Consider the following 26,835-nt stretch of genomic DNA (forward strand, 5'->3'; position numbering starts at 1 on the left):
GATGAATGGACTTTAAGCTGAATAGAAAGCTGGCTGGATTGTTGGGCTCAGTGGGTAGTAATCAATGGCTCAATGTCTAGCTGGCATCTGGTATCAACTGGAGTGCCTGGGGCCAGTTTTGTCCAATATCTTCATTAATGATCTGGAAGATGGGATGGTGTGCACCCTCAGCAAGTTTGCAGATGACACCAAGCTGGGCGTATAGTAGATACACTGGAGGGTAGGGCTCAGATTCAGAGTGACCTAGGCAAATTGTCAAATTGGGCCAAAAGAAATATCATGAGGTTTAACAAGGACAAGTGCAAAGTCCTGCAGTTAGGAAAGAAAAATCCCATGGGGGCTGACTGGCTGGGCAGCAGCTCTGCAGAAAAGGACCTGGGGGTTACAGTGGGAAATAAGCTGAATATGAGCCAGCAGTGTGCCCTTGTTGCCAAAAAGGCTAACAGTGGGCTGCATTAGTAGGAGTGTTGCCAGCAGGTCAAGGGAAGTAATTATTCTGCTCTATTCTGCACCGGTAAGGCCACATCTGGAGCACTATGTCCAGTTTGGGCCACCCACTATAGAAAGGATGTGGACAAGTTGGAGAGAGTCCAGCGGAGAGCAATGAAAATGGTTTGTGGCTGGGGTACATGACTTACAAGGAGAGGCTGAGGGAACTGGGTTTATTTAGTTTGGAGAAGAGAAGACTGAGAGGGGATTTGATAGCAACCTTCAACTACCTAAAGGGTGGCTCCAAAGAGGATGGAGCTGGACTGTTCTCGATGGTGGCAAATGACAGAACAAGGAGCAATGGTCTCAAGTTGCAGCAAGGGAGATTGAGGGTGGAAATAAGGAAAATGTTCTCACTAGGAGGGTGGTGAAGCACTGGAATGAGTTACCCAGAGAAGTTGTGGAATCTCCATCCTTGGAGGTTTTTAAGACCCAGCTGGACAAAGCCCTGGCTGGGATGATCTAGTTGGGGATGGTCCTGCTTTGAGCAGAGGTTGGACTAGATGACCTCTTGAGGTCCCTCTAACCCTAATTTTCTTTGATGCTATGATTCTAAGACCAAGGGCTCCTAGTACAAGGTTATGTGTAAAGTGAGGATGTCTACATTATGAGTCAACAATAACTGTGAATCTAATTCTAAGGAAATGTAGAAGGAGCCTAGATTACTGTATGGTAATACCCATACTGATAAAGCTGGAAAAAGGTGAAAGTTACAGGAACTTAGATTCTTGGTAGATTCACCTAGACTGAGACTCAGCTCTGAATCTGTTAGGTAATCAGAGATCTCGCCTGTCCCATTATAGGATTGCTGTGTGGGTAAGTACTAGCATAACCAACTACTGGCTGGGGAAAAAGGCTCAAAACTTGCTAACAAAAGAAAAATGAATCAGAGGTCTTTGGGAGAGGCAAATTCTCTGGAAGTGTCTACTCAGCAGCTGCAGAGATTGTGTCTGCCCTGCAGACAGAGGTGTACCTGCAGCCAAGGATGGCCTACCCACCCTAACTTTATTCTAGCTAATCTGAGTGCAATCACACTGAAGTCGCAACAATACAGACTTCAGGGTAGACTGCCCACCCATTACCCAACTAAGCACTCATGGCTTCAGGCAGGGTTGTCCATCCTGTGCTGATGTGTCTGCTGCATCTTCACTGGGTTCATCTTCAATGGCTTCCTATCTAATTGGGTTGAAACTAGGAAGGGTGTGGATTTCCCATGCTATAAACACCCAGACATACTTCACCTGAAGAAATAATGGGCACAGTTCTGTGGAGAGCAGCAGACCTCCTGTAAGATGCTCATGGAGGACTGAGGGCATTAAGAACGTTACTAAACTGTACCCACTTGGATCTAGTAATGAAACAGAAGGGACCCTGGCAAAAAAGCTCCCAGATGCTAGCCAATGCTAACCTCATCTGGTCTGACAAACCTGAATTTCAGAACACCATACAACACAGCCATGGGTGAAAGCAATGCTGTCATGTTAGCTTGCATGTCTGTGCATGACATTCATGTGAACGTGTGGCCCTATTCATGTGAACATGTAAGTTCCAGAAGTTAGCTAAGTGCCATCATGGGAACGTTAAATAAGATTTAACTCAATGCATTCTTGTATTTTCAAAGGGTCACATAGGGTTTAAAGAAAAATGTGCGATGAAAATGTTGCAGCTCTATGAAGATGTAAAGGGTAACATCCCAACCATGTTGTCCTCATTTTTAGGTCCAAACTTTTTTAAATGGCCACTAATTTTTGCTCCCTTGTTATTTGCAAGCTTCACATAATGAACCATTTCAGAACTGCTGAGTACATATGCCTCCTGTTCAAACCAAAGGGAATGAAAGTAGTGGTGAATATCAACCCCAAGGTAGCTCAGGCAGACCTTCTAAAAATGAAGGCTCCCCAAAATCACAGCCAGCTGATGACTAAGTGGCAGCAAATTAAATCATTTTACCTCTTGCTTGGCAGATTCATCCTGGAAGCAGGTGTGCTGGAGGTAGTAAGCACCCATGGCTTGATGTTTCTCATCCGAGGAGCACAGGAACTGAATGGCTTTCTGGATGGTCATGGTACCATAGTCTGGCTCATCACTGCATATTCTGAAAGAAAGAATGGACAGGAACTTACCAGTCAGTGACAATGCAAAGTATTTCAGAGGCTGCTTAATTCTTCGCACAATGCCATCAAACTCATACATGCAACATCACCTCTGGTAACCAATATTTGCCAAGACAAAGTTCTTACTTGGATTTGATGTTTAAACAGAGCTAAAAGTTTAGCAAGAAAAGTTATAAAGTAGCTACCATGAATTCATGAACATGGATCCAGAAGTAGGATTTCAAGTCCTTCTCTGGACCTGAGCCAAAGCCTGATTCCAATTGACCCTGCTGTAAATGAATACCAGGTCATTTGGTCCAGGAGGCAAAGTCAGCTAGCCACATCACTATCCTGTGTACTGTTGACTATGGGAACTGGGCAGCCCAGCGGGCTGCTAAATTTGGAAATGTCTCTTGGCCCTGTCATCCCTAGCTGGACATGGGCCATAATCACATTAGTGAAATGAAGGAGGGAAAAAGAAACTCAGAAATGGTCTTGTAGCAGGCTGGCTGATAAAGGAATTGCAACAGACTACACACAATTGGCTGTAGCACTCTGCAGACTTGCAAGGGCTACAGCCCAGCAACAGGCAGTAGGCACTGATTGCAGGCTGCCTAGGAGGCCTGGACCAGCTGAGAATGATAATCAGCTGGCCACAGGAAGTTAAAGGTTCCTAGAGAGGAAGACAGTGGGAGAGAGGGTTGACTGAGAAACTGGGAAAGAAAAGGAGGAGAGAAAGGAGCCAGGCTTCTCCTCTGGGTCTGGAAAGAGACTCAAGGCTGTGTGGCCAGAAGCAGCTGCATCACCATAGGACTGGAGTCAGAGCCAGACTGAGAAGGAAGAATGCACTGAAGAGGGAGCAGCAGTAAGCCAGAGGCACTTTCTCAGGGCCAGAAGAGACTCAGGACTCTGAGTGCACCCTGTATGGACTGTGTCAAGTTTGTGTTATGGAGTGCTAATTGATGTTGGTGGTGATTCCTGAGAGGCAAGTGTGCCCAGGAAATAACTATGTGAAGTTTAAGGGCTTTTGAGCGATGCAAAACTCTGACCCTGCTACAGATGTAAAGAGGTATTTTATAAGACTTCTTAAAAATGGTACAGGATGGATATTGGATATTTAGAGTGACTTGAGAATGAATAGGAAGTGTTAAATCCTAATTATAAGCTATTGTAGAACATTCATGTACAACTTTATATCAGTAAATCCTAAAATACTTTGCAAAGGTGGGTCAGTGTCATTATCTCCATTTTACAGGTAGGAAAACTGAAGCATTGTGCAGGGAGTAAACTTTCCCAGAGACTAGGCAGAACTCCTTAGCCCCAGTCTCACGCTCTGACCATTTGATAAGGTTGCTTAGGATTCTGCTTAAGCAAAATAGCCCATTCAGACTTTTTATAGCAGAATCCTCAAGGGGTTGAAACTTTTCAACTTTTAATGTTTTTCCAGAAGTTTAAGTATTTGTCTTACTGAGCCCAAAGTAGTGCTGTTTACTTACAGGGCCAAGAAGACTTTTGTAGAAGCCCAGAAAACTTATGAAAAATTCAGAATCAAAACGCAGCCCAGAAATATGCCTCAACTTCTGAACACCTGCTTTTTAATTCATGATGCTAAATCGCAGCTGTTTCAGGAAGGCCATCACAGTTCATAGCTACAGTATGGTCAGACAAAGATCCTACTGCACTAACTCAAGTTGTGAATGGACAACAATATCATAATGAGATTTGCTTCCTCTAGAAATAAGACATCTAACTCTCCGTTATCTTTTGCCTAGGCAGAGTTGGTGTAAACTTCTTGCAGTTCAAAATAATAGTGCTTCAAGCTCACGTTGGACAGGAGAAAATGATAATATAGTGTGTGGGCAGGGAAGGAACAAGCATTAGCAGCTCAATTGTCTATTTAGTTTTATTTAAAATGTGAAGGGTATGCAAGGTAAAACTGCTGGGCTGCAGGATGCTTGAGATTTAAAACTCAGCATGTTTGGTAGAACAAACTACCCAAGAGTTTTGTTTCTAACCTGGCATTTTTCCTTGGACAGGCTCTCCTTAAGTCAGTGGAGGTTTTACCACTAACCTTGGTGAGTTCATTATCTGGTACTGCCCATACATTTTTGCTTTGGAAACTGGGTATTACTTGGTTTTGGCATAATAATTAATGACAATATGGAGACACTAGCCCTGATAAGGAAAGTATCAGAATTACATCTTGTTCTATAGAATTAAATGAAACTGTAAAATGTTATATAATGATACAATACTCTACCACTACTAACTGTTCCATAGAAATGTGTCATTCTCTATTAAACTGCATGACATGCTCAAAAATAATTGCTATTGTGCCTCATTGGTTTAATCTCTCTCAAATGCTCAAGGATTTTCCATACAGGGTAGCCTCTCAGGCATTTTTGTTTTCCTATGAAGCCATAAACTAAACTGTACAGAATCATATACAATTTTGGAAGGGAAAAGTTGACCTGGAGACTAGGAACCATAGAAAAGGGTTTTTTGGGCCATTGTCTGAAGATTCAGGACAATGTAACTTTATCTAATCCATTCTGACGACCTCTACCACACAAATTATGAAGACAAACTCCTCTCCCTATGCACAGAACAGGTACAGCCTGAGCACTGTCAAAAGAAGCTTGCTGATGTTAACTAACCTTCAACAAGCAGCCAATCTTTGGTCACTTTACCAAGAATAATAGGCTGGGGTTAGCCAGAGAGTGGCAGGTGTGAGGGTGGTCTTTGTGATACCACCCACCTTTAAAAAGCCTCCAACCAGGTGCAGTTTATTTATTTATTTTTTAGGAGACCATTCCCCAGCAGAGGCAGTTTCTCAAGGAGGACAACTCCCCACGTATTCATTAGGGCTGTGCAAAGCTTTAGGTGGTGATTCGATTCGGAGGAGATTCGGCCTGATTCGGTGGCAAATCTCTGAATCCAAACTGAATCAGGGGACCAATTTAAAGATCCACATTTTCAGAAAAGATTTGGAGAGCTTTGATAATTCGGGCAGTCCTCGGTGGCTGCAGCAGGGAGCTGCAGCCACTCCGAGCTGGTAAGTACTAGGGGTGGGGGAGGGGAGGCTGGGGAAGGGGACCATGGGGGTCCCCCGACTCCCCCCCCAGCCCAGCCTGCCCCTGCCCCCCTAGTTCAGTACTTTTAAAAAAAATGCCCCAGTGCTCACCGGATGCTGCCGGGCAGGGGGGCCATCCCCGCTGCCCCCCACTGTCCTATGCTGCATGGGGGGCTCTGCATGAGCCTCCCAACCCTCCCCCCTTGCTCCCCCCCTTGCTCCCCCAGCCCCCACATGGGTGCCCTGCCCAGGCCAGCTCTGGCCCTTTAAGAAAAAAAATAAAATGAGAAAAGCCCCGGGACTCTCTGCTCCTGCAGCAGCCTCGAGGCTTCGGGGGCTCATGCAGAGCCCCCCATGTGGCACGGGGCTGGCAGGAACAGTGAGTCCAGGGTTTTTTCGGGGGGGAGTTCCCTTAAAAAAGCTGGCCTGGGTGGAGCACCCGTGGGGGGGGCTGGGGAAGTAAGAGGGGGGCCAGGGGGCTTTTGCACAGCCCCCCATGCAGTGGGGGGCATCAGGGATCACCCCCACCTGGCAGCACCCACTGAGTCGGGGCTTTTTTTTTTAATAAGTGCTGGGAGCTGGGGCAGCCGTTGCCAGGCTGGGAGAGGGGCAGGGGATGGGCCTGGCCTGAATCGAATCACTGTCCCCCGAATCGGCTGAATCCGAATCTGAAGTGAATCCTAGCCACTTCACACAGGCCTAGTATTAATGTGCATAAGGGGAGGAAACTGCCATGAGGACCAGCCAACATGGGAAAAGATGGCCAAACAGAATCAATTTCCTTTAAAGGGGAAAAATCCTACATCTAGGGCAATTCTTTAAGGGTGAACAACTCATTTGGGTTCAGTTTTACAACAAGAACAACTCCAGCACTGCGACAGATTCTGAAAGAGGAGTCAGCCACCCAACCAGGGGTCATTTAGTAGGGAGACTACATACTAGCCACTCATAGCTCTAAGGAGGGATATTTCTGGACAAGAACCAGAACTATGAAAGCAAAAATCAACCCACTCCATGACCACTTCTATCCTCAACCGAGGCCCTGTGCTTCCAGTAAGGATAATACCACAAAACGGTCTAGCTCCACAAAAGGAACAACTCTTCAGCAAGAATGAATGGAAATTATGCCAGATCCTCAACTAGAACTCAACACAGATCAATACTACAAAAGGGAAAATTCTTTTGTTGTACTAGTCTCTTCATGTAGGAAATCTGTTTTGGTTGTGTTGATCTACTCAATGTCTACAGCCTTTTACTGAAAGGCTAAAGATGCAGAGGATGAAGGAGTGAGGAAGAGCTAAGAAAGCTATTGTCCATCATTTATTAAAGGGGTTAGAGGAAAGATAATATCCATAGACACTGTACATGCTCAACCTCTTCAACCCTGAATAGCACTCCACAACCAGTTGGCAGAGGGCTACTTGTACATGCCAGGGGGGTTTACTTTAGTTTAATCCTCCCTAGATTGAAGCAGTGGGTTTTTAAAAACAACCAAAGTAAGCCCCTGCGGCGTGTACACAAGGGTCAGGCCTGATCCTTTCCTGTCTCCAGTGGCAGGAGGGAGGAGGAGTGGGGGGAGGGCAAGCTGCCAGTAGGTTGAGCAGTCCCTGAGCTGCAATGGGGAGGGCTGGTGCTTCCCACCCCGGTGGTGGCAGCACCCCCCAGGCGGCACTCACTGACAGGCACCTGACCTGGACAGTCCCGAGGGGCACCACGGCCATGGAGAGAAGCACTGGGCCCCCATGCAGCTCAGACAGGCAAGCAGGCTCCGGGGAGAAAAAAAAAAGATCAGGCTCACTGCTTTTTTTTGCTGGGTTTTTTTTTTCTGCCATGGAGCCTGCCGGCACGGGCTGCTGCTGGGCTGCCTGCATGGGCTGCCTGCACAGCCCCTGAGTTGCACGGGGCCCAGTGCTTCCCTTCACACCTGTAAGGTAGAAAACTAAAACACCTCGGGCATGTTTTATTTTGCTACGTCCCAGCGTCATTTAACGCACAATACGCTGCCAACAGTGTAAACAGCAGCACCATTAACATGCAATACACTGCCGACAGTATAAACAGCAACACCATTAAAGCAGTACAAAATGGCATTTAAGCCACTTTAGGGGCCAATTTTGTGACGTGTACAAGCCCTCTCAGAGTACTGCAGCATTTGGGTAGCTCAGTAATGAGCTACCCAAATGATTCCTGAAGCTTTGGCACTACAATTAGCTAAAGCATGACAATTCCCTAATGTTTCCATGTCGATAGCTAAAGACATGGAAGAAAAATACCTAAGGGCTGTTCACTAAGAATCGGAATTGAGACAACTTTTTTTTCTAATCCTTTCCATCTCTGCAACACAAATCTCCCAGACCAGTGGCAGTGGGTGTCATAACAATCAATAATATATCTATTCTTTACAATGCACATACACACTTGAAATAGGTCCTGCCACCACCCCATTAGGCCACAGCTACTTGAGAACATCACACTGAGCTTATCTTTTGAACCAGTATAATTTTCAAATGCAATTTACTCAGTGTGAGACCAACCAGCTCCACACTAAAACTGCTTGGTGATCCTTTCAGCATGGAGAGGGAAGATAGCTTTCCTGGTACTGACTTCCCTTCAATCCACCAGGCACCTGGATATCTCTGTTAGCAAGTAGTTCTCCCAGGCATTTTTATTTGGCCTCCACCAGTGACTCTTCATCGTTGCCTTTGTGTAGCAGATCAGCAAAGTGCTGATTTCCAACTTTTATTTAAAGAATGAATTGTACTACTGGAGAAATGGCTACAGTGCATGCCGTCATTGTCCTAGCATTCCCGACAGTTTGCAAAAGCCATGCCAGCATTGCTCCAGCCTGCCGAGGTTCCTGGGAGGCCTTATGATAGCTCAGCATGGACAATAAAAACTCACAAGTTTCTGAAGTATGCTCACACAGATCAACAAGACCAGGGGATCCCTCCCCTTCTACTTAATAGCCTCACTACCCATTTCAGAGCATCCAGTACGATACCCATGGGCCTTTACTTTGCAAACCTGTCTCTTATTGGCTTACAGTGCTCCTTGCTGTGTGGACGGGGACACACCACATGTCAGTGTTACTGACAGGAGCTCAATAGATCATGTGTTCAGGTAAACTCAGTAGATATGTCACAGGACCCTTCACTCACCCCAGTGGGAATGGGAATGGTAAAAACATTTCAGCCACATATTGAAAGGAGAACATAGGGCACATCTGGCATTATGGAAGACATTGTTCTCTTATATAACTCCAGTGCCTAATGCTGTTCAATCTCACCAGCCAGCATGCTGGCGTGGATCTGCGGACATCAAAGTTCACCTCTTCTTCCTCCAAAGAAAGTACTTGAAGCTTTTCACAGGCTGTCAAGAAAGATTGACAGTACAGACGTATGGTCAACACAGTCTGAGTTACCAGTGTGGTTTGAATCTGGTAAGTGAGGTGTTAAAATCGAAAGCCCCTAAGCCTGAGTTCAAAGAATAATTCACCTGGTTGATGACAGTAGTCCCCTACCTTTATCTGAGTAGCAGCTAGAAGATATCCATGTGTATTCTACAGCACGACCTTCACTAATAGCTCTTGGTTGTTCAGACTATATCTGCTGGTCCTGAATTGGTACAAGATTTCTTCTGACTGGACAGTCTCAACAAACCATTTACCCAGCCAGAAATATCAGTTTCTAGCTTCCAATAGCACTCTATATGATGGAGAGAAGAATTCACTCAAACGCTCTCCGCTTTGGGGATATGTGATTGTGGATGACTACATAGGAACTGACTGCCTGTTCTGGCCATTAGAATAACCAAAGTCATCTGAGCCAAGGGCAGGGACTGGGCTGGAGTGTGTGTCCCTAGATGAGACCTACCATGCTCCAAGAGTTGCTAGACAGCTATCATAGAATAATAGAAATGCAGGGCTGCAAGGCATTTCAAGAGATCATTTTGTCCATACCTATGTAATGAGGGAGGATCCTAATCCCTATGTGGGGCTTAGCTCACAAGCCAGGACCCAATCTCCAAAGTGAGTTGAGAGGAAACTACAGGGCTTTGAGGGGAGAAAATTGTGAAATCAAGCCCAGTTTGATCAGCAGAACAATCTCACAAGGTGAATAAGTTCCGAAAAGAGGCAATTTTCTCAAGCAGGGCAAGTTCTATATGGTGGGGACAGCCTGCACCTAAGTTCTGGTTTCCAAACACAACCCCACAAATAAAATCTACTGGTATAAAGCAGTCTTCAGTCACAGAGGGATGCAGAACAATTACACATTCAGAACCAGTTCGACCTGAGAAAACACCTCCCTTGACAGATGTTATTGCCCGAGAGAGACTCCTGAAGGGAAGCAATTCTTGCATCTAGATCTTGCCCTAGAAGGACAGAGACCACAGAGCCACGAGCAGTTGTAGAGCCACAGCAGCTCCCTGCCCAGATCCATTTCTGTCCAAGAGTCTACTTTATACAACTAGCTTTACAATGCTAATGCACCCAGCATCCTCTACCCGAGTACAACTAGCACCATATCAGAATCCCGAGGAATTCTTTGACCGTATTTTCTATCTCTGCATATTAAGATCCACTGTCATATATACTTAAATATCTGGTCTGGTCAGATCTGGTTGTCTCTTCTCTTCAACCTTTGTATAGCCACACCAAGCTAGCTTTGTAATTACTACTGAGGAAAATCCAGGGTGAAAAGATAAAGTTTGCATCTCCATAGTCTGCCAAGTTCCTTGGGCCTGTCTCTGCAGACCTGAACCAGCTCTACAAGGGGATGATCCAACAGGTAAAACTAGAACCAAACCCACTAAAAAGAGCCATCCAAAACAAGACCCATGTTTTCCACACAAAGGGTCACTCTCTGTCCAGGAATGGTTTTACAGAAGTGATAACACCTATCCCAGAATAAGCTTCACAAAATAGATTGGGTTCAGAGGTCTTCAAAAGAGACAACATCCCAATTGTGCAGGGGTCCAACTGTCAGGGTTGCTTCTACCAACAAAAATTAAAAATAAAAAAACCTCAAACAAGACTGGATCTGCAGCTTGGGCAGCAAGAGACCCAGGACTACCTCTAAAATAAAACCATCAGTCCCCAGCCATTATTAGTATCAGCGGTGTTTTTGAGCCACAGCCAAGTTCTGCAAGGAGATGACTGCATGGTCACTCCAAACCAGTTCAACCCAAAAGACCGTATAATTATTCAGTGAGGAATGAAGAGGTCCTATCAGAACAGCTTCTGCAACAGAGAGAACTACCTCCTGTTACCACCATTTCTACATGCAGGAAAGCTGCATATAATGACCACACAATTTGACAAATAAGTCCAGATTTTCAGCTCAGGCATCTTAATCACCCACACACACTTTTTCTAGTATGAGGCCAACATGCCAAGCAGCCCCTCTTTTACAAAGTGGAAAATCTCTGTTAAAAACGTCAGTACACTGCCCCAACCATGGTAAATTCTTATTAGTAACTATTACTCAGCCAATCCCAATTCCTCAAGAGTGACATAATAACTCTCAATTATAGGGACAAAGCAGATCTGCAAACGCAGGTCTCCCTAGAGCTCCCCAACTAGAACTAGGTCTACACAGCGAACTGCATCCAGACTAGAAGTAGCTTTATAGAGAGCATCTCCCTGGGAAGCACACAGTGACAGGGCCCCTCCCTGACCTAGATTATTAATAACTATCCTGTCAGAACTAGTTCTCAGAGGGAGACTGGCATACAAACAGGAGTGATTTTTTATTTTTTTTTAGAGAAGATAATTCACTAATAGGTTTCAGATCTACTGGGAAGAGTTTTCTGCAAAATCAATATGCTCTAGAGGGGAACAGAAACTTTTCTACAAGACAGATGAACCCACACATTAAAGCAGTCCCTTCCATAGAGAACAGCCCTGCAGCTACCTTCCGATCTATGAAAGAGACAACTCCCAGCCAAAACCAGTTCTGTTAGGAGAACACCTCACCCACCAGGCCTAGCACTCCACAATAGAAAACTTCCAAATCAGAACTAGTTCTGCAGGGTAAGCCACGCTCCGAGCAGGAGGGTTTCACCAAGGGGGCCACTCCCTAAGCAGAGGAAGTTCAGAACATTTCTTACACAAGAGACGTTCTTCTTGTGGTGACTCCAGAAAACCAGAGCTATTCTTCAAAGACCAATTCCAGAGCTATAAGTAAATGATTCATATGTGAATCCTCCCTGGGTGGACCAGCTCTGTCACTAGGGAAACAGCTAGGTAGCTGGGAGCAATTACTTAAGGACAACATTTACTCTATGAAGAAAACACCTTCATTGTTGCCGAGTGTATTTCCTGCCCCTTCACCCTAATTCTTTGGTTAGAAATGTCCTGGAATTAATTGTTCTAGATATGCAAATGAATCTGTCTTCCATCTGAAAGTAATGACAGGGTTTATGAAATGAGCAGATGGATGACACTCTGCCCAAAGCAGTGTCCCCAGCCAGAAGATGAGCCAGGACTAAGGTGTACAAGTACTCAAGGCCATGCATATACAAAGTCAGGTTTTCAAGGACAAATGTCAAGAAGCCGTCACAGTGAGCAGGGGAGGCCTGCTAATGAGACAATTTCAGCTAGTCTGCCCTGCCTCCCTCCAGCACATTTTGCTAACAAACAACCGAACACTTACTTGGAGCTGGACTGAGACCGTGTATATGCCATCTCCTGCTTGCCGCTCATCCTAGGCTCAGCATATACCACCTCCTGCTTATTGCTTGAAGGACAGGAGAGAGCACGCGCTGCCATTTTTTTATTTGTCCTAGTAGTCCCTTGCTGGGTGCTATAGCTGCTGTAGATGCTTTGGCGATTCAGGGTTGCTTTGTGCCCTGCCTGGTATCCCTGATTTCTCTTAAGAGTGCCCCGGGGTGGCTCACAGCAGAGGTCAGGCTCACTCCGGCTGGTCTTCATGGTCTGAGCAAAGCAGTAGTCACTGCCGGCCCTGGGGGTGTTGCAGATTTTGTTGTAGTTCTTGCTGCCCCAGCCTTCCATTTGGCTGTAAGAGCTGTAGCGTTTATTCTCTGTGTCCCTTTTAAGGGTCCCATTGTACAACTGCTGGGTAAAAAACAGGAAACAAGACAGTTAAAAGAGGCTTAAACTGGCTCCCAGAATCTGCCCAAAGACCAAATTTTGATGGGTGATGAGCACTGGCTTTAATGGGATTGGTGGGCACTCAGTCCATTAATTGAGTGTTTTGGTCATTCCGTACCTACCTAGTGTAGATATTTTATGGTCCTTATTCCCACAGTGTCAGTGCACTTTATCATTTTCACTATATACAGACTCACACACCTCCTGGGAATCAGGATTATGCGATTATCCTCATTTTACAGATGGAGATTAGAGCAACTAAGGTACTCACTCAAATCACACAGAGAATTATGGTAGAACAAAATTCATAACCGACTCTATACGTTTCTGAGCTTTGCTTTTGCCTGCTACCAAATTGCAGCCACCACTGGACTGGAACACGGCAGCCTTTGATCAGAGTATAGCAAGTGTTAAAATAGGAAGGCCTGTGACATCCATTTGAAGCTGCAGCACAATTGTAGGTGTGGAACATAGTCACTCAGCTCACAAATTGATCATTTCTTACAGCAGGGATCTTTCCTTATTGAACTCGAGCAGTCAGGAGCTTAAGTTTTATGTGTCACCCCCCTTCCGTCACAGAAGCTGACTAACTTCATTCTACCCTTCTCATTACTTTTTATCCTCATTTTTCATTCTTTTTATGCATCTTTTATAGTGACAAACACACTAGCCCATATTTAAAGATTCCCCAAAGAGAGAAAAATGTAGTCAACATGAAGAGGACCTGGAGGTTACTGTGCACAGTAAGATGGATTTGAGTCAGCAGTGTGCCCTTATTTTCAAGAAAGCTAATGATATACTGGGCTGCATTAGTAGGAGTGTTGCCAGCAGATCACAGGAAGTGATTATTCCCCTCTATTTTGTACTGGTGAAGCCACAGCTGGAGTAGTGTGTCCAGTTTTTGGGCCCCCCACTACAGAAAAGATGTGGACAAGTTGGAGAGAGTCCAGCGGAGGGCAATGAAAATGGTGCGGGGGGTAGGGGGCATGACTTATGAGGAGAAGCTGAGGGAACTGGGCTTATTTAGTTTGGAGAAGAGAAGACCGAGAGGGGGTTTGATAACAGCCTTTAACTATTTGCAGGGCGGTTCAAAAGAGGATGGAGCTGAACTGTTCTCAGTGGTGGCAGATGGCAGAACAAGGAACAATGGTCTCAAGTTGCAGTAAGGGAGGTTTAGGTTGGATATTGGGAAAACTTTCTCACTAGGAGGGTAGTAAAGCCCTGGAACAGGTTACCCAGAGAGGTGGTGGAAGCTCCATCCTTGGAGGTTTTTAAGACCCAGCTTGACAAAGCCTTGGCTGGGGTGATTTAGTTAGGGCTGGTCCTGCTTTGAACAGGGGGTTGGACTAGATGTGACCTCCTGAGGTCCCTCCCAACCCTCATTTTCTATGATTCTGTGATGTCCTGATGCTCTATGTAGGCAGCAGAAAGTGTCTTCATGAATTAATTAGTGATTTATTAGCTTGTATGGAAGATCTGAGAACAATGAGGCAAAATTCCTTAAGAAATCCTAAGGTTATCCCAGGAAAAAAGCCATTGCAATTGGTCAAAAGGAATAAGCCAGGTCCTGGTCTCAGGTAAATTGGTATCCATTCATACCATCTTCAGCAGAATTACTCCAGCTTTACACAAGTGTAACTGAGATCAGAATCTGGCCCAATATTCTGTTGCAATAATAAATTTTTGGATGCCAGATCTGGCATCTGCCTTGGGGTATGACTGGAGGACTGCCCTCTTGGCAGAATTATTGAAGCTTTGCTGGCTAGAAAAGCTGACATTAAGGTGTTTACTCCTGCAGTAAATAGGTGGCTACACCAGGCCTCTACCCATGCAATGCGCAACACAGGAGAGCATGATCTGTTCCTTTTCCAGAATCCTCTTCTCAGGTTATTATAAAAGTGGCCTTTTATATGTTCCTAGTTATGGAGCTTTCCTGATTCACAGAAGGTGCCATTGCATTGAAACACTACTAAGACAGCTGTTGTGTTAGGAGGACCTCCAGACAGCCCTCAAAAATGGATCCTTTGCTTGCTGCCTGCCCAGTTCTATTCTAGTCCATGTTGTCTAAGTGCTTGGACTGGGAGAACTGCAAGACACTTTGCCCTGATCATCACGATGGATGGTAGACATGGTGCTCTACGTGCATGGATTTGACATTCAAGGAGCAAAGAGGCAGTCAGAAGGAGATGAAGGCAAACAAAATAGCACAGTCTTTATCTCTTCAGCTAATTCCGTTTCTGTGAAGAAGGGCACTGTGCTCTAAAGCTTGTTTAACTTCTCCCCCAAATTCTGTTGGTTCAATAAAAGATAGCCCCCCCACCCCGAAAAAAAAAAAAAAAGAATTGAATTCAAGTAGGGGAATAGCTGGAGAAATGCAAATTCCAATGCATTTCCTTCCAAAGAACAAATTGCAAACCTGCTACCATCCAGCAGCCAGGGGCAAACTTGTCTTATGCACAGGAGAAAGCCCCAGAGGACCTCTGAGCAGGAACGTATATGCAACAAGGAAAGCACTGTAAATGAAGGGGAGGTAAGTGAATATAAAAGATTAGTCCCAATAACAACATTAGCAAGGAGCACCTGGCTAGTATCATGACAGAGGGCCTTTTGCAGAGGCATCTCTGTTGCAGCATCCACTGCCTAGTAATGGTAGACAAAAGAGAAACCCTCCACCCAGACTTTGCTCTACAACACCTACAAAGCAGTGGTTAAAACCCCAACAGAGCAGGCCTTTAGTCAAAGCCATTCTAGTGTTACATGTTTAATTACTGCATCATTTTGAAGGAGAGGAACTTCTTGACCCTGTTAATATCCATGGCCCCTGGTTATTGAGAACATCCTAGCATCTCAGGAACCGTGGAGGTGCAGCTGGAATGGGGCACGGCTCTAAGACCTCAGGCGTTGCTGGGGTCATTTTCTTCTGGCTGGCTCTGGTAACCTGTGCTCTGTGCACGTTCCCAAGGCTCCTAAAACTGGGAGGACTGGGTGGAGGAAAGAAGCAGCAGGTTGTTAGACGTTAGCCCACCCTCACGGAAGCTTCCCTTTATGAGTCAACATAGGATGAAACTGTTTTGTAGAGTTGTCAGCATTTTGGCAGGGACGTTGGGCCTCCTGGGCATTTACTGCAAACAATTCAACTAACTATTATCTTTCCATTAAAGACTTAGACATACTTTTCTCTGAGTTACCAGTGTTTACATCGGGTGTCTGCCAGGAAATGAGGGGAGGGAAAGTTTGTGTGTGTTTGCACACAATCGTGCTCAGTTTAGAAGAGAAATTACCTATATCATATTTCTTCTGGTGGTTTGCAGAGATGGGCTGCCACCATGGCTTAGCTGGTAACATGTTTCTCTTCCCTACCAGCCCTGGGAATGGCAAATTCCAAGTTATTGCCTGGTTGGGAAAGCTCCTTTCTATTAGACAATGAGCCCTCTACAGCAAGTTAGTGCAGGTCCTCGCTGGGCGGGGTAGAATTATTTGGGAAGCCTTTTGCAAACTCATGAGAAAATATTTATGGTGTGATGTGAAACTCATTACCAAAGCAAGCACATGAGTTTTATTACAGATGCTACCAGATGCTTGGCTAGTCCTGTTCTAAACTCTTCCGAGAGGCATGGAAAGAGACCTGGTTGTTACTGAAAGGTTGCTATATAATATTGGCTTGATCCAAAAACCTTTGAAATCAATGGGAATACTCCCACTGCTGTAGATTTTAGATGCAGGTTGCCAAATAATTTGTACAAATCACATTTCTCTAAAATAAAGCTCAAATGATCTCTTAATTAACATGGCATGCAGTGTTGGTGTCCTAACTACACTGCTCTCGATATAATGTCTGTAATGCACTCCAAAATTGGAGCATGAAAGGGAGCCAAGTGGAAGAAACAGAGAACTACAAGATGAGGAGGACTTGCATCAGGATAAAGCTGTTAAGGATGTATAGTCGGGCATCTAGACTAAGGGAAACCATCTCTGGCAGTGGAAATGGAGGTGTTATACCAAACAGTTTATGCCCCAGGACTCTCTTGGCAAGAAGTTTGTTATTCTTCCTATTTTTACTACTGCCCAGGCAAATATCACCCAAGTCAAGTGAGATGGTCTAGCACTTACTATAGAGAAGAAAATTAACAAAAGGAAATACATTATTCATTTCCACCCCACAACTCACATACATTTGACTCCATAACATTTGCTCTGTAGCTCCCCTAAAGCTTGTGTGTGTGTGGATTCAACATTTTAATTCAAGACCATGTCTAGCGTTGGATAAGAGCAAGGCCCAGAAATTGAAACTGTCAATGAGAATTAAGGAAGAAAATCACAACTCAGAAGGAATGCACTTGATATGTAAAGCTCTCTAAAGAACACAGCCAAGGATCACATACATACATACATCCTGTTGGATGCACTGCTACTCTTACAGTTGCTCCCTAAGGCCTTTCCCAACACTTCAGCAGTATAGATTTATTCAGAAAGATCAGGATTTCCTGCAGTCCCACCTAGCAGAGCAAAAGACATACTGCCTTACTGCAGGAACTTATAATGCTGGAGAGCAGACAGACTAGTCACACTGGGAGCATCTACTCCCAGTGCTATTAATGGACTGTAAGCTTACTGCACAGTAAAATATTGCACAGTAAGCTTTCCCCGGGAGCACATCTACATGTGAGGCCATCAGGAACAAATTGCTCCTTACGGGAGCAGTTCAGTGCATGGCTACTGCCCTGCTCTACCTGCCTGCAGTGGCCAGGAGGAGCTCCAGGCTCCCCCAGGTGCCAACCCAGGGCTGGCAGGGAGCACCAGGGTCAGTGCTCCAGTTGGCCAATCGGAGCAACTGTGCCCCAGTTGGCCAATCGGAGCACAGGGCTGGGAAACTGTCCCCTCCCTAGCAGCTGTTTCCCAGCCCTGTGCCCTGATCTGCTGATTGGGATGCAGGGCTGGGAGGCAGCAGCCCAGGGAGGGGTAATTTCCCCTGCCCCTGCTGCCTGGGCTGGCCAGAAGCAGTTTGGTTCCTGTCAGCTGTCTACATATGCACTACTGCACAGTAGCTAGTGCACAGTTAATTTACTACCTATATTTACAGGTAGTAGAAAAGCATGCATTAGCCTAATTTACTGTGCAGTAGCTGCTATGCATGGTTGCATGGTGATGCCTTACTGCACAGTAGATTAGTTTACTGCACAGTAAAGCATCTCATGTAGATGCACCCGCAGATTCATTAGGAATCACTCACAGCCTTCTGCAGGACACAAGGGCTCTGAGTTTTAGTTTGAACTTCTTTCTCCTCGTGATTGTAAACTGATCTTGGAAGTTTCAGCCTAATCCTCAGGGGCCATTCATTCATATAAAAACACAATCACAAAGGAGCAGAGGGCCAGCATCAGGTTTGGGAAGTGAAGAGGAGCACTTATGGCCAGCCTGGAACTTCTCCATGCCAATCTAAAGTATCAATATCTATTCTACATCAGCAGTTAAACCAGGGTCTGCAGCCCCAGAAACGCGTGCCAGAACATGGCATGTGAGACCATTTTGCTTGGCATGCAACAACCAGCCTGGGCTCTGGGCAGCTGCCGCCGGTCATGGAGCCTGGACTGCTCACAGCAGATAGCTGAGAGGCTGCATGCCATGCTGCAAGCAGCTTGGGCTCTGTGGCAGGTGGCAGCAGCCCAGAGCCCAGACCGGCTGTGGCAGGCAGCCAGGAGGCTGCAACTGGTGCACTGGGGTCCAGAGCCCTGACCCAGCTGCCTGGCTGGCAGTGGCTGCACACGCACCTCAGGGCGCAGGATGGGAAAGGGGCCCCTCCTCCACCATCCACCCAGAGGCACGCATGCACTTGCCCCCAGCAACAAGCCAGGCTGCAGCTCCACAGACCTCGGTGCAGCTGTTTGCAGTCTCCCTGCCGCCTGCTGCAAGCAGCCCGGGCTCTGTGGCAGGCAAACAGGAGGCTGCAAGCCACTGCACCAAGGTCTGCAGAGCCTCAGCCCAATCCTTATTGCTGGTGGCAGGTGCACATGTGCCTCCAGGCAGATGGTGGGGTTGCACTGCCCCAGCACCTTCCCGGCCATGTGCCCCGAGTTGTGCGTGTAGCCACCACCAGCTATGGAGCCGGGCTGGGGTCCGGATCCCAGTGTAGCTGTTTGCCTTCTGCTCACTGGCTGCTGTGTGTAGCCCGGGCTCCGTGGCCAGTGGCAGCTGCACACATACCTCAGGACACACGGCAGGGAAAGGGCTGGGGCGGCCTAACCCCAGCCTCTCCCCCACCATCCGCCCAGAGATGCACATACACCCACCACCAGCAAGAGGATCGGACCCCTCTGTCTGCCCCGGCACACCAAGTCGATGTGTGGGTCAAGGCCGGGGTGTTTTTGGCACTCCGATCAAAAACGTTGCTGACCCCTGAGTTAAACCCACCTATATCTAAATGAATAAGCCCATCTAGAGCATTATTCTCTAGCCAGGAATCAAAAGCATTCTGTGACCATTAATTTAGCCACACAACACCCATATGAGGTAAGTAAATAAAGATCGTTATCCTCATTTTTCAGTTGGGAAAACTAAGTCACAGAGAGGTTGCCAGAATAACATTAACTATTTCTATTGTTAATAAATGAGTGCTTCTATGGTGTGTTTCATCTGCAGATCACAAGCACCTGTACTGAAGGAGGTTATTATCATGCTGCTCACTTCCCAGGTGGAAAAACCACAGTCCCAGCCTGGGACCTGTCCAAGATTTTGCAGCAGGCCAGTGCAGGAAGCTTTTTGCAGCAGGCCAGTGCAGGAAGCAAGTTGATTTTGGGGTCCATGAACCTTCCAGTACCTGGCTATCTCTGAATTCTGCATCTAGGGAACATTTTATTAGCCAGTTCAATTTTTTTTCCCCTAGTAATTTTTTTTTGTTTCAAGAGCTGCAGACAGCGAGAAGGGAAATCTTGCATACAAACACGTAAGAGCAAGTCTCTCCCAGGCCGGAGGGAAAAGCAAAAGCAATGAAACATGACAGCGTCCCACCCTGAGTGATGGGTGGTGAACACCCTTGATCCAGCTTGCGAAATACAGTCGCTGTTGCCTGTTCCACACACTGCTTTACAAGAGGGAAAACTGCAAAACCAGCAGAAATAATGTCCCTCCACTTCTGAAACCCTCCTTCCCATGCCCTCCTGAACACTGCCTTTATATGAGCTTCTTCCTCTTTTTTTTATTTGCAAGCTGAGAGGCAGCATTGATCTGGTATGAGAGCAGCTCATCGAGAAAACGTTAATCTAAACGACACAAATCTTGCAGTCTGTACAACACATAGATTCGGGTGCCTGTGCTGGTGGCTACATGAAATGAATCAAACTCCTTATTTTCTTTAATAAAATTGCTCAAAGTATCCTTTTGGTAGCCTCAAATAATGAACTTGACCTTGAAGTCCCAGTTCAGGCCTAGCTGCCACTGAAACCAGAGGGATTTTTCCAAGGAGAATGCAGGACTGGTGAAACAAAGGCAGATTCCAGTGTTTGTTCAGGCCGTGATGTATGGTAGCCAGAGATACGATTAAGGTGGATAGTTCATCCTGCACGGAGGCACTCGTGGCTGGGGGGAAAGCTGGGACCTTCAACTTACACATGCTCAGGGATCTCAGTACAGTTTGCAAAAGGGTATGTACTTAACTAATGTCAGATCCAGCACTAACAACTCCCTAATAATCAGCAGCATCAGATAGGTCAAATATTCATTGGGCTATGGCGTTCGATCACCCCTTGAAGGACCAGTCACGAGTTCTACTGACAAAAGTTAAATCCAGTGCAGAAGGCTGTTTCCAGCCATTGGTAAGCAAAGCCTTTTGGTCTCCAGAAAAGACTGCTTACAAAAGACGGAGCTGAGTTGTGTGGCAGGGACCAGCAGGCTTGCTCACTGCTCTGCACTGCTTTCCTGCCCCACGACTCGGCATGACAGGGATCAGAGATCCGTGCAGCAGTCCCCTCCCCTGGACGAGACACCCACAGCCCTGTCCTACTCCCCGCTAGGGCCCTGCAGCCCCTGGCCCCAAGGCTTGTCTGGCTGGACAGTAAGGCTGTGCAAAGGTTGCATCCCGTTCGAAACAGATTTGAAGGAGATTCAGCAGAGCCGAATCTCCGAGACAGATTCAGCCAAAATGAAACAAGACAGTGATCCGAAACACCGAAACGAATCACTGTGCTCCGAAACCAAACTGAAACACAGCCGTTTCACGCAGCCCTACAGTCCAGTGCCTTCGCAGGCAAAATTACATTGGCCCAGGATGGAAACCCTGGGCCTCAAAGGGCTTTGCTCTCTGCTCATTGCAGGATATTCTGGCTCCTCATGCAGCAATCTGTGTCAGGATACAGCATGCTGCCTTCGAAGGTGTGACTGACGTCCAATATAGACCTACCTAAGATAGCTGCCACCTAGCTAGCTCGCTCAGTACTGCAAGTACTACAGAATCACAGCACAGAGCTCGATGCTGGTGAGCTGCCCAAAGATTTACTCTAGGTCCCAGGAAAATTTGCAGCCTGTGCTGAACCCCAGACTACTTCAACTGTACTGCACCTCTACTGGTATCCAAATCATCAAAATTAAATCTAGCATATGTGTACATGAACTGCAGTCACACCTCTGACTACAGCAAAACATACCTTCAGACACTGATGTTCTAGCCAGTTGCTACAACTATAGCATGGACAAGTGCCTTTCAGTCAACAGACTTCTGAACACCAAGCTGGAGAAGTGGTTGCAACCTATGTTTAAAGACCTGAAATGCAAAGTACCAGTAGGAGTGTAAAATAGTTGCAATGGTCTCTCTCAGCCCCACTATGTGGTACATGGCCAAGGAGCTGTTGGTGAATTGAGATCACACTGTCCACTGCACCAGCACATGAAGTGATCATATGCACCTGATCTGGTGTAGAGCTACTATACTGAGGTCTCCAAGCTCATCTGTGGGGATGGAAACTTGGACTTTTACCACCAAAAGCAGAGCCACATGAGCTAAAGAAGAACACCTGTATAGTCACGTTCTGCCAGAGTCCCCCTATCCCTTGATAGGGGGAACATCATAAAGAACACATGGCTAGTCAGAAAGAGGTAAAATGAATGGGAAAAAAAGGGTCCAAACCAACAGAAAGAGAATGCAAACTTCAGAACGTACCAGATCCTCCTGCTACTTCTAACTGGGAGACTAAGTGTGCTTAACCATTTGCATGTGAGAGCAACAAGAATCATTCACAGGTGACCTATTACATTATGTCAGTCGTGGTGGTCTGGTGACAGAACATCCCCAAGCAAGGGATGTGATCATATCATCTAGGCCAATACAGTATGCCACAACCAGTTTCTCTGTGGCTGAATAATACTGATGGCATAACTTGAAGGGAGGTAGTGGCTGGCAGGAAGCAAGCTGACCCTCTAACCCAGAGCAGAAAAGCCACCACAGGCATTTGTCTTGAGGTCGCAGCCAGGACAGGAATGGCTCTGTATTCAAATGGAGCATAGTGCTTCAGTGGGAGGACAATAAGAGAAATTTTTTGACAGAGTATTTGTCTGAGGCTTGAAACGATCATCTCCAGTACTGCCAGCAGAGCCCCTTTTGCTTCCATATATTTCAATCCCAGGTAGAGCAGATTTAGACTGGACATTAGGAGGAACTTCTTCACAGTTAGAGTGGCCAAAATCTGGAATGGGCTCCCAAGGGAGGTGGTGCTCTCCCCTACCCTGGGGGTCTTCAAGAGGAGGTTAGATGGGCATCTGGCTGGGGTCATCTGAACCCAGCACTCTTTCCTGCCTATGCAGGGGGTTGGACTCGATGATCTATTGAGGTCCCTTCTGACCCTAACATCTATGAATCTATGAGAATTGCTTCTTTGTCCCTTTCCTTATCACCCACTAGCAGAAGTCACAGAAGATGGGAAGATCGGTCAGAGGTGAGGAGGAGACATACGCACAGATCTGAGCAGTCACTGTGACCTTGATTTGGTCTTCAACAGTCAACAGACAAAGCATTTATAGCAATCTTGGTGAGTACTAAAGGAGGAACCAAAACAAAGCCAAAAGGGGATCTGTGTAGACTAAGAGTTGGCTGCCCTTTTGCCCCCTGTCGCTGGATCTTGTGACCCAGACCCTGTCATGGACTGCCAATCTCTTACCCACCCCTCCCTTCAAAGAGGTCTCTCTGTGTGTACCCATTCTGAAGATACCTCCGCCCCCTGCTGCAAGGGGCACAGGCACAAGAAAGAAGCAGGGAGGGCTGTAGAGCAGAATGATGTGGAGGGGACAGGTGGCCAGGCACAGCTGCCTGCTGTCCAAACCCCGGTACCAGCCTGGACCAGGTCAGACCTTCCTGGGCTGGATCAGACCCCTTTGAGGGCCAGACCTGTAGCTTGTTGACTCTTGGTTTAGACCTTTGTGTTAAATTTGAATTCTTTCAGCTTGCATGGTAGTAGTTTTAGTAGGCCTTAGGCTGTGTTAAGTTTACATTACACCAGGTTAACATAAGTGAGGCCAAGGGAAATAGTATAAAAGGAACTGGGTCACAAGCAAGAGCACTTTCTAGGAAAGGCTAACTCAGATCTTGAATAGTGAAAGTCAGTGGGTGTGTCTACATGTTCATTAATGCACTTTAGGTAATGTACATTAAGTCTAGTACCTCCATTGTGAGGTACTAGAAAAATGTGCGTTAGCCTATTTTAATGCGCATTACCTAAAGAGCATGGGGGTGTTTTTTTTTGTGATGCTTTAATAGAATAGAAGCAGAATACGCCAATGTATATTTAAGCGCATATGCAGGCACACCCAGTATGCTCCAGCCTGACCGCAGTGTGACATAAGAACATCCCCTTTCTATGTTTATCTCATTATGACCAAGTAATGTTTGTTTGAGATCCTCTGGCATCCTTTCCTGATGTTCCTGTTTGCAGATGTAATGAAGATCCAAAGCCTCTTAGAACAAAGTGTCTGAATTTGGGGGAGATCTCCCCAAGAGGCTAGCTACCTGTTAGGAATTCTTATGAGTTTCACAATATAGATTTAATGTGTAAGAGTGCTTACTGCTGTTTGGACTGCATAGCTAGATGTGCTGTGTTATTCTTTATTTGCTAGCAACATTCCTATTGGATAATTTTAATAACATTTGATTCTGCATTCATTCCAGTTCGTAGTGGATTCCTCTCACTGAAAAATAGGGCCTGTGAAGTGCAGCTTTCAGACCCCTAAACTTCCTCCAGGCATCAACGTCTGCTCCCCCAAGCCAACCTTTTACACTATAGCTAAGTCACTGAAAAGGCTCGCCGCATACTTTTTAGAGGACAATAGCACACATGACTATGCTGGATTCTGTACCATTATTTTACCATCCACTCTCCTGTCACTGAATCTCTCCCTTATTTCTAGAGGTGGAAATGAAGCAAAACACTGGACCCAACTTCTGATATAAGTCTACAGCTTGCACCTATCTCTGAAATGACTACTATATTTTAAGGTCTTCCAAAGTATTCAAAATCCAAAGATCCAGAAGTATAAGAAAAGCTGCTCTGAGTTCTGAACTGCTGATATCCAGGGCTGTGGTGTTCCCTATCAATTTCCTGCCTCCATTCTTGAAGAAGACGCCTCCATCTCCCAACATGGCTTTAAAATCTCTGGGGAAGTATAACGTCCACCTCATTCTTGTTTCCGAGGCATCACAGCTTGTTCATGTTGAGCAGGAAGGAATTGGTCCCTGTGGACTCTCAGACTGTGAGTTGCTCTATCTTTGACACAACAGCATGCAACAGTACAGATAAAACAGTATCTTACCGGATATCCCCAGGTGCCGTTTCCTGTCTGGTTTTTGGCATAATAGCTGCCCCGGCCTGTCCCATAAGCATAGCCATCAGCCAGACCCTCATACATGGAACCTGCAATCAGAAGAATAGTGTTAGGAAGGGAAAGCTGAGCCTGGCATGGATTACTTGTGGGTTCATTTCAATAGGGCAGGTTGGTATAGTGTGGCTGAGGTGGTGCAGGAGCAAGGCAGGCCTCAAAATGATGGGTTTAACCCACATGGTATTCCAGGTGACACGTGTTATCTAACCAAGCCAGATATAAGAACAGATCCAAGACCATACCCTTGTCCACTGTTCCCTGGGAGTCATTTGTTAGCTAGCACCCTTCTGCCCTCTGTTAGTATTCAAAAAAAGTCAGTCGGAGGCAGCAAAGCACTAAAGTGATCACCTCTGAGTCCTCTGTGGAGTTCAGTAGTCCTTGACCTACCAGCAGGATGTGATCCTCAGAGTGAGTCATAAGCTCGTATGACCACTGTATTTGCAATAAAAATGCTTTCCCACCCCTGATGTTCCTGTGAATTTGTGCTGAGATGCAGCAAGGTAGTTTCTCTCCCTGGGTAAGCATCAAACTGAGTCATCTGTGATTAATTTTGGTCAAAAGACAAAGCACTAAATGCCTACTGAAGTATGTTACCAGCCAGCCAGACTGTACAGTCACAAGTTCTTTTAGCATAGTTTTAGTTTAATCATGGAGAGTCATGACTACATACCAAATTCTCAAGAAATGTTGCATCAACCCCCTGCTCAAAGCAGGACCAGTCCCAACTAGATCATCCCAGCCAAAGCTTTGTCCAGCTGCGTCTTAAACACTTCCATGGATAGAGAGTCCTCCTCCTCTCTGGGTAACCTGCTCCAGTGTTTTACTACCTTCCTAGTGAGAAAATTCTTCCTAATAACAACCTAAACTTCTCTTGCTTCAACTTGTGACCATCGCTGCTTGTTCTGTCATCTGCCATCACTGAGAACAGTCCAGCTCCATCCTCTTTTGAACCTGCCTTCAGCTAATTGAAGCCTCCTATTAAATCCCCCCTCTCAGTCTTTTCTCTAGACTAAATAAGCCCAGTTCCCTCAGCCTCTCCTCAGAAGTCACATGCCCCAGCCCCCAAACTATTTTCATTGCCCTCCGCTGGACTCTCTCCAATTGGTCCACATTCTTTCTGTAGTGGGGGCCCAAAACTGAACACAATACTCCAGATGTGGGCTCACCAGGAGAGGAGAATAATTACTTCCCTTCACCTCCTGGCAACATTCCTACCAAAGCAGCCCAGTATGCCATTAGTCTTCTTGGCAAGAAGGGCATGCTGTTGGCTCATATTCAGCTTACTGGCCACTGTAACCCCCAGGTCCTTTTCTGCAGACCTGCTGCCCAGTCACTCAGCCCCCAGTCTGTACTGGTGCATGGGATTCTTCTGTCCTAAGTGCGGGACTTTGTACTTGTGCTTGTTGAACTTCATGAGATTCCTTTTGGCCCAATCCTCCAATTTGGATAATTCAGTCTGAATCCTAGGCCTACCCTGCAGCATATCTATTACTCTCCCCAGCTTGGTATCATCTGCAAACATGGTAAGGGTGAACCCTATGCCATTTTCCAGGTTGTTGATGAAGATATTGAACAAAACCGGCCCCAGGACCAACCCCTGGGGCACTCCACTAATACCAGCTGCCAACTAGACATCGAGCCATTGATTACTACCCTCTAAGCTTGATGCTCCAGCCAGTTTTCTATCCACCTTACAATCCATCCATCCAGCCTGTACTTCTTTAGCTTGCCTGTGAGAATACTGTGGGAGACCATATCAAAAACCTTGCTAAAATCAAGGTATACCACATCCACTGGTTTCTCCACATCCACAGAGCCAGTCATCTCATCATAGAAGGCAATCAGGTTTGTCAGGCATGACTTGCCCTTGGTGAATGCTGTCTGTTCCTAATCACCTTTTTTCTCCTCCAAGTCCTTCAACATGGATTCCTTGAGGATCCGCTCCATGATTTTTCCAGGGACAGAGGTGAGGCTGATTAGTCTGTAGTTTCCTGCATCCTCCTTTTTCTTTTTCTTAAATATGGGCGCTATGTTTGCCCTTTTCCAATCTCCCGGGACCTCTCCCAGTCACCATTAGCTTTCAAAGATAATGGCCAGTGGTTCTGCAATCACATCAACCAATTCCCTCAGCACCCTCAGGTGTATCCCCTCCAGCCCCATGGACTTGTATATGTCTGGCTTTTCTAAATAATCCCTAACCTGTTCTTTCACTG

At 46.2% G+C, this 26,835-nt stretch overlaps 1 protein-coding gene across 2 annotated transcripts in view; it reads right to left on the reverse strand.

The window, feature by feature from the left end:
* Positions 1-26,835, reverse strand: part of PKP1 (plakophilin 1) — a 55,800-nt gene that overhangs the window by 21,644 nt on the left and 7,321 nt on the right. Inside the window, exons 2-4 of one of the 2 annotated variants that reach the window (XM_019492603.2) lie at positions 24,554-24,654; positions 12,309-12,727; positions 2,440-2,584 (exon numbers count right to left, since the gene is read on the reverse strand). In XM_019492603.2, coding sequence (XP_019348148.1) covers positions 2,440-2,584; positions 12,309-12,727; positions 24,554-24,654 — 665 coding nt within the window. Of the gene's footprint in view, positions 1-2,439; positions 2,585-12,308; positions 12,731-24,553; positions 24,655-26,835 lie in introns of both variants that reach the window. The other variant, XM_006262119.4, reaches the window with a different exon arrangement.

Source organism: Alligator mississippiensis, chromosome 14, assembly GCF_030867095.1.
Source record: "Alligator mississippiensis isolate rAllMis1 chromosome 14, rAllMis1, whole genome shotgun sequence".
Taxonomy (NCBI): Eukaryota; Metazoa; Chordata; order Crocodylia; family Alligatoridae; genus Alligator; species Alligator mississippiensis.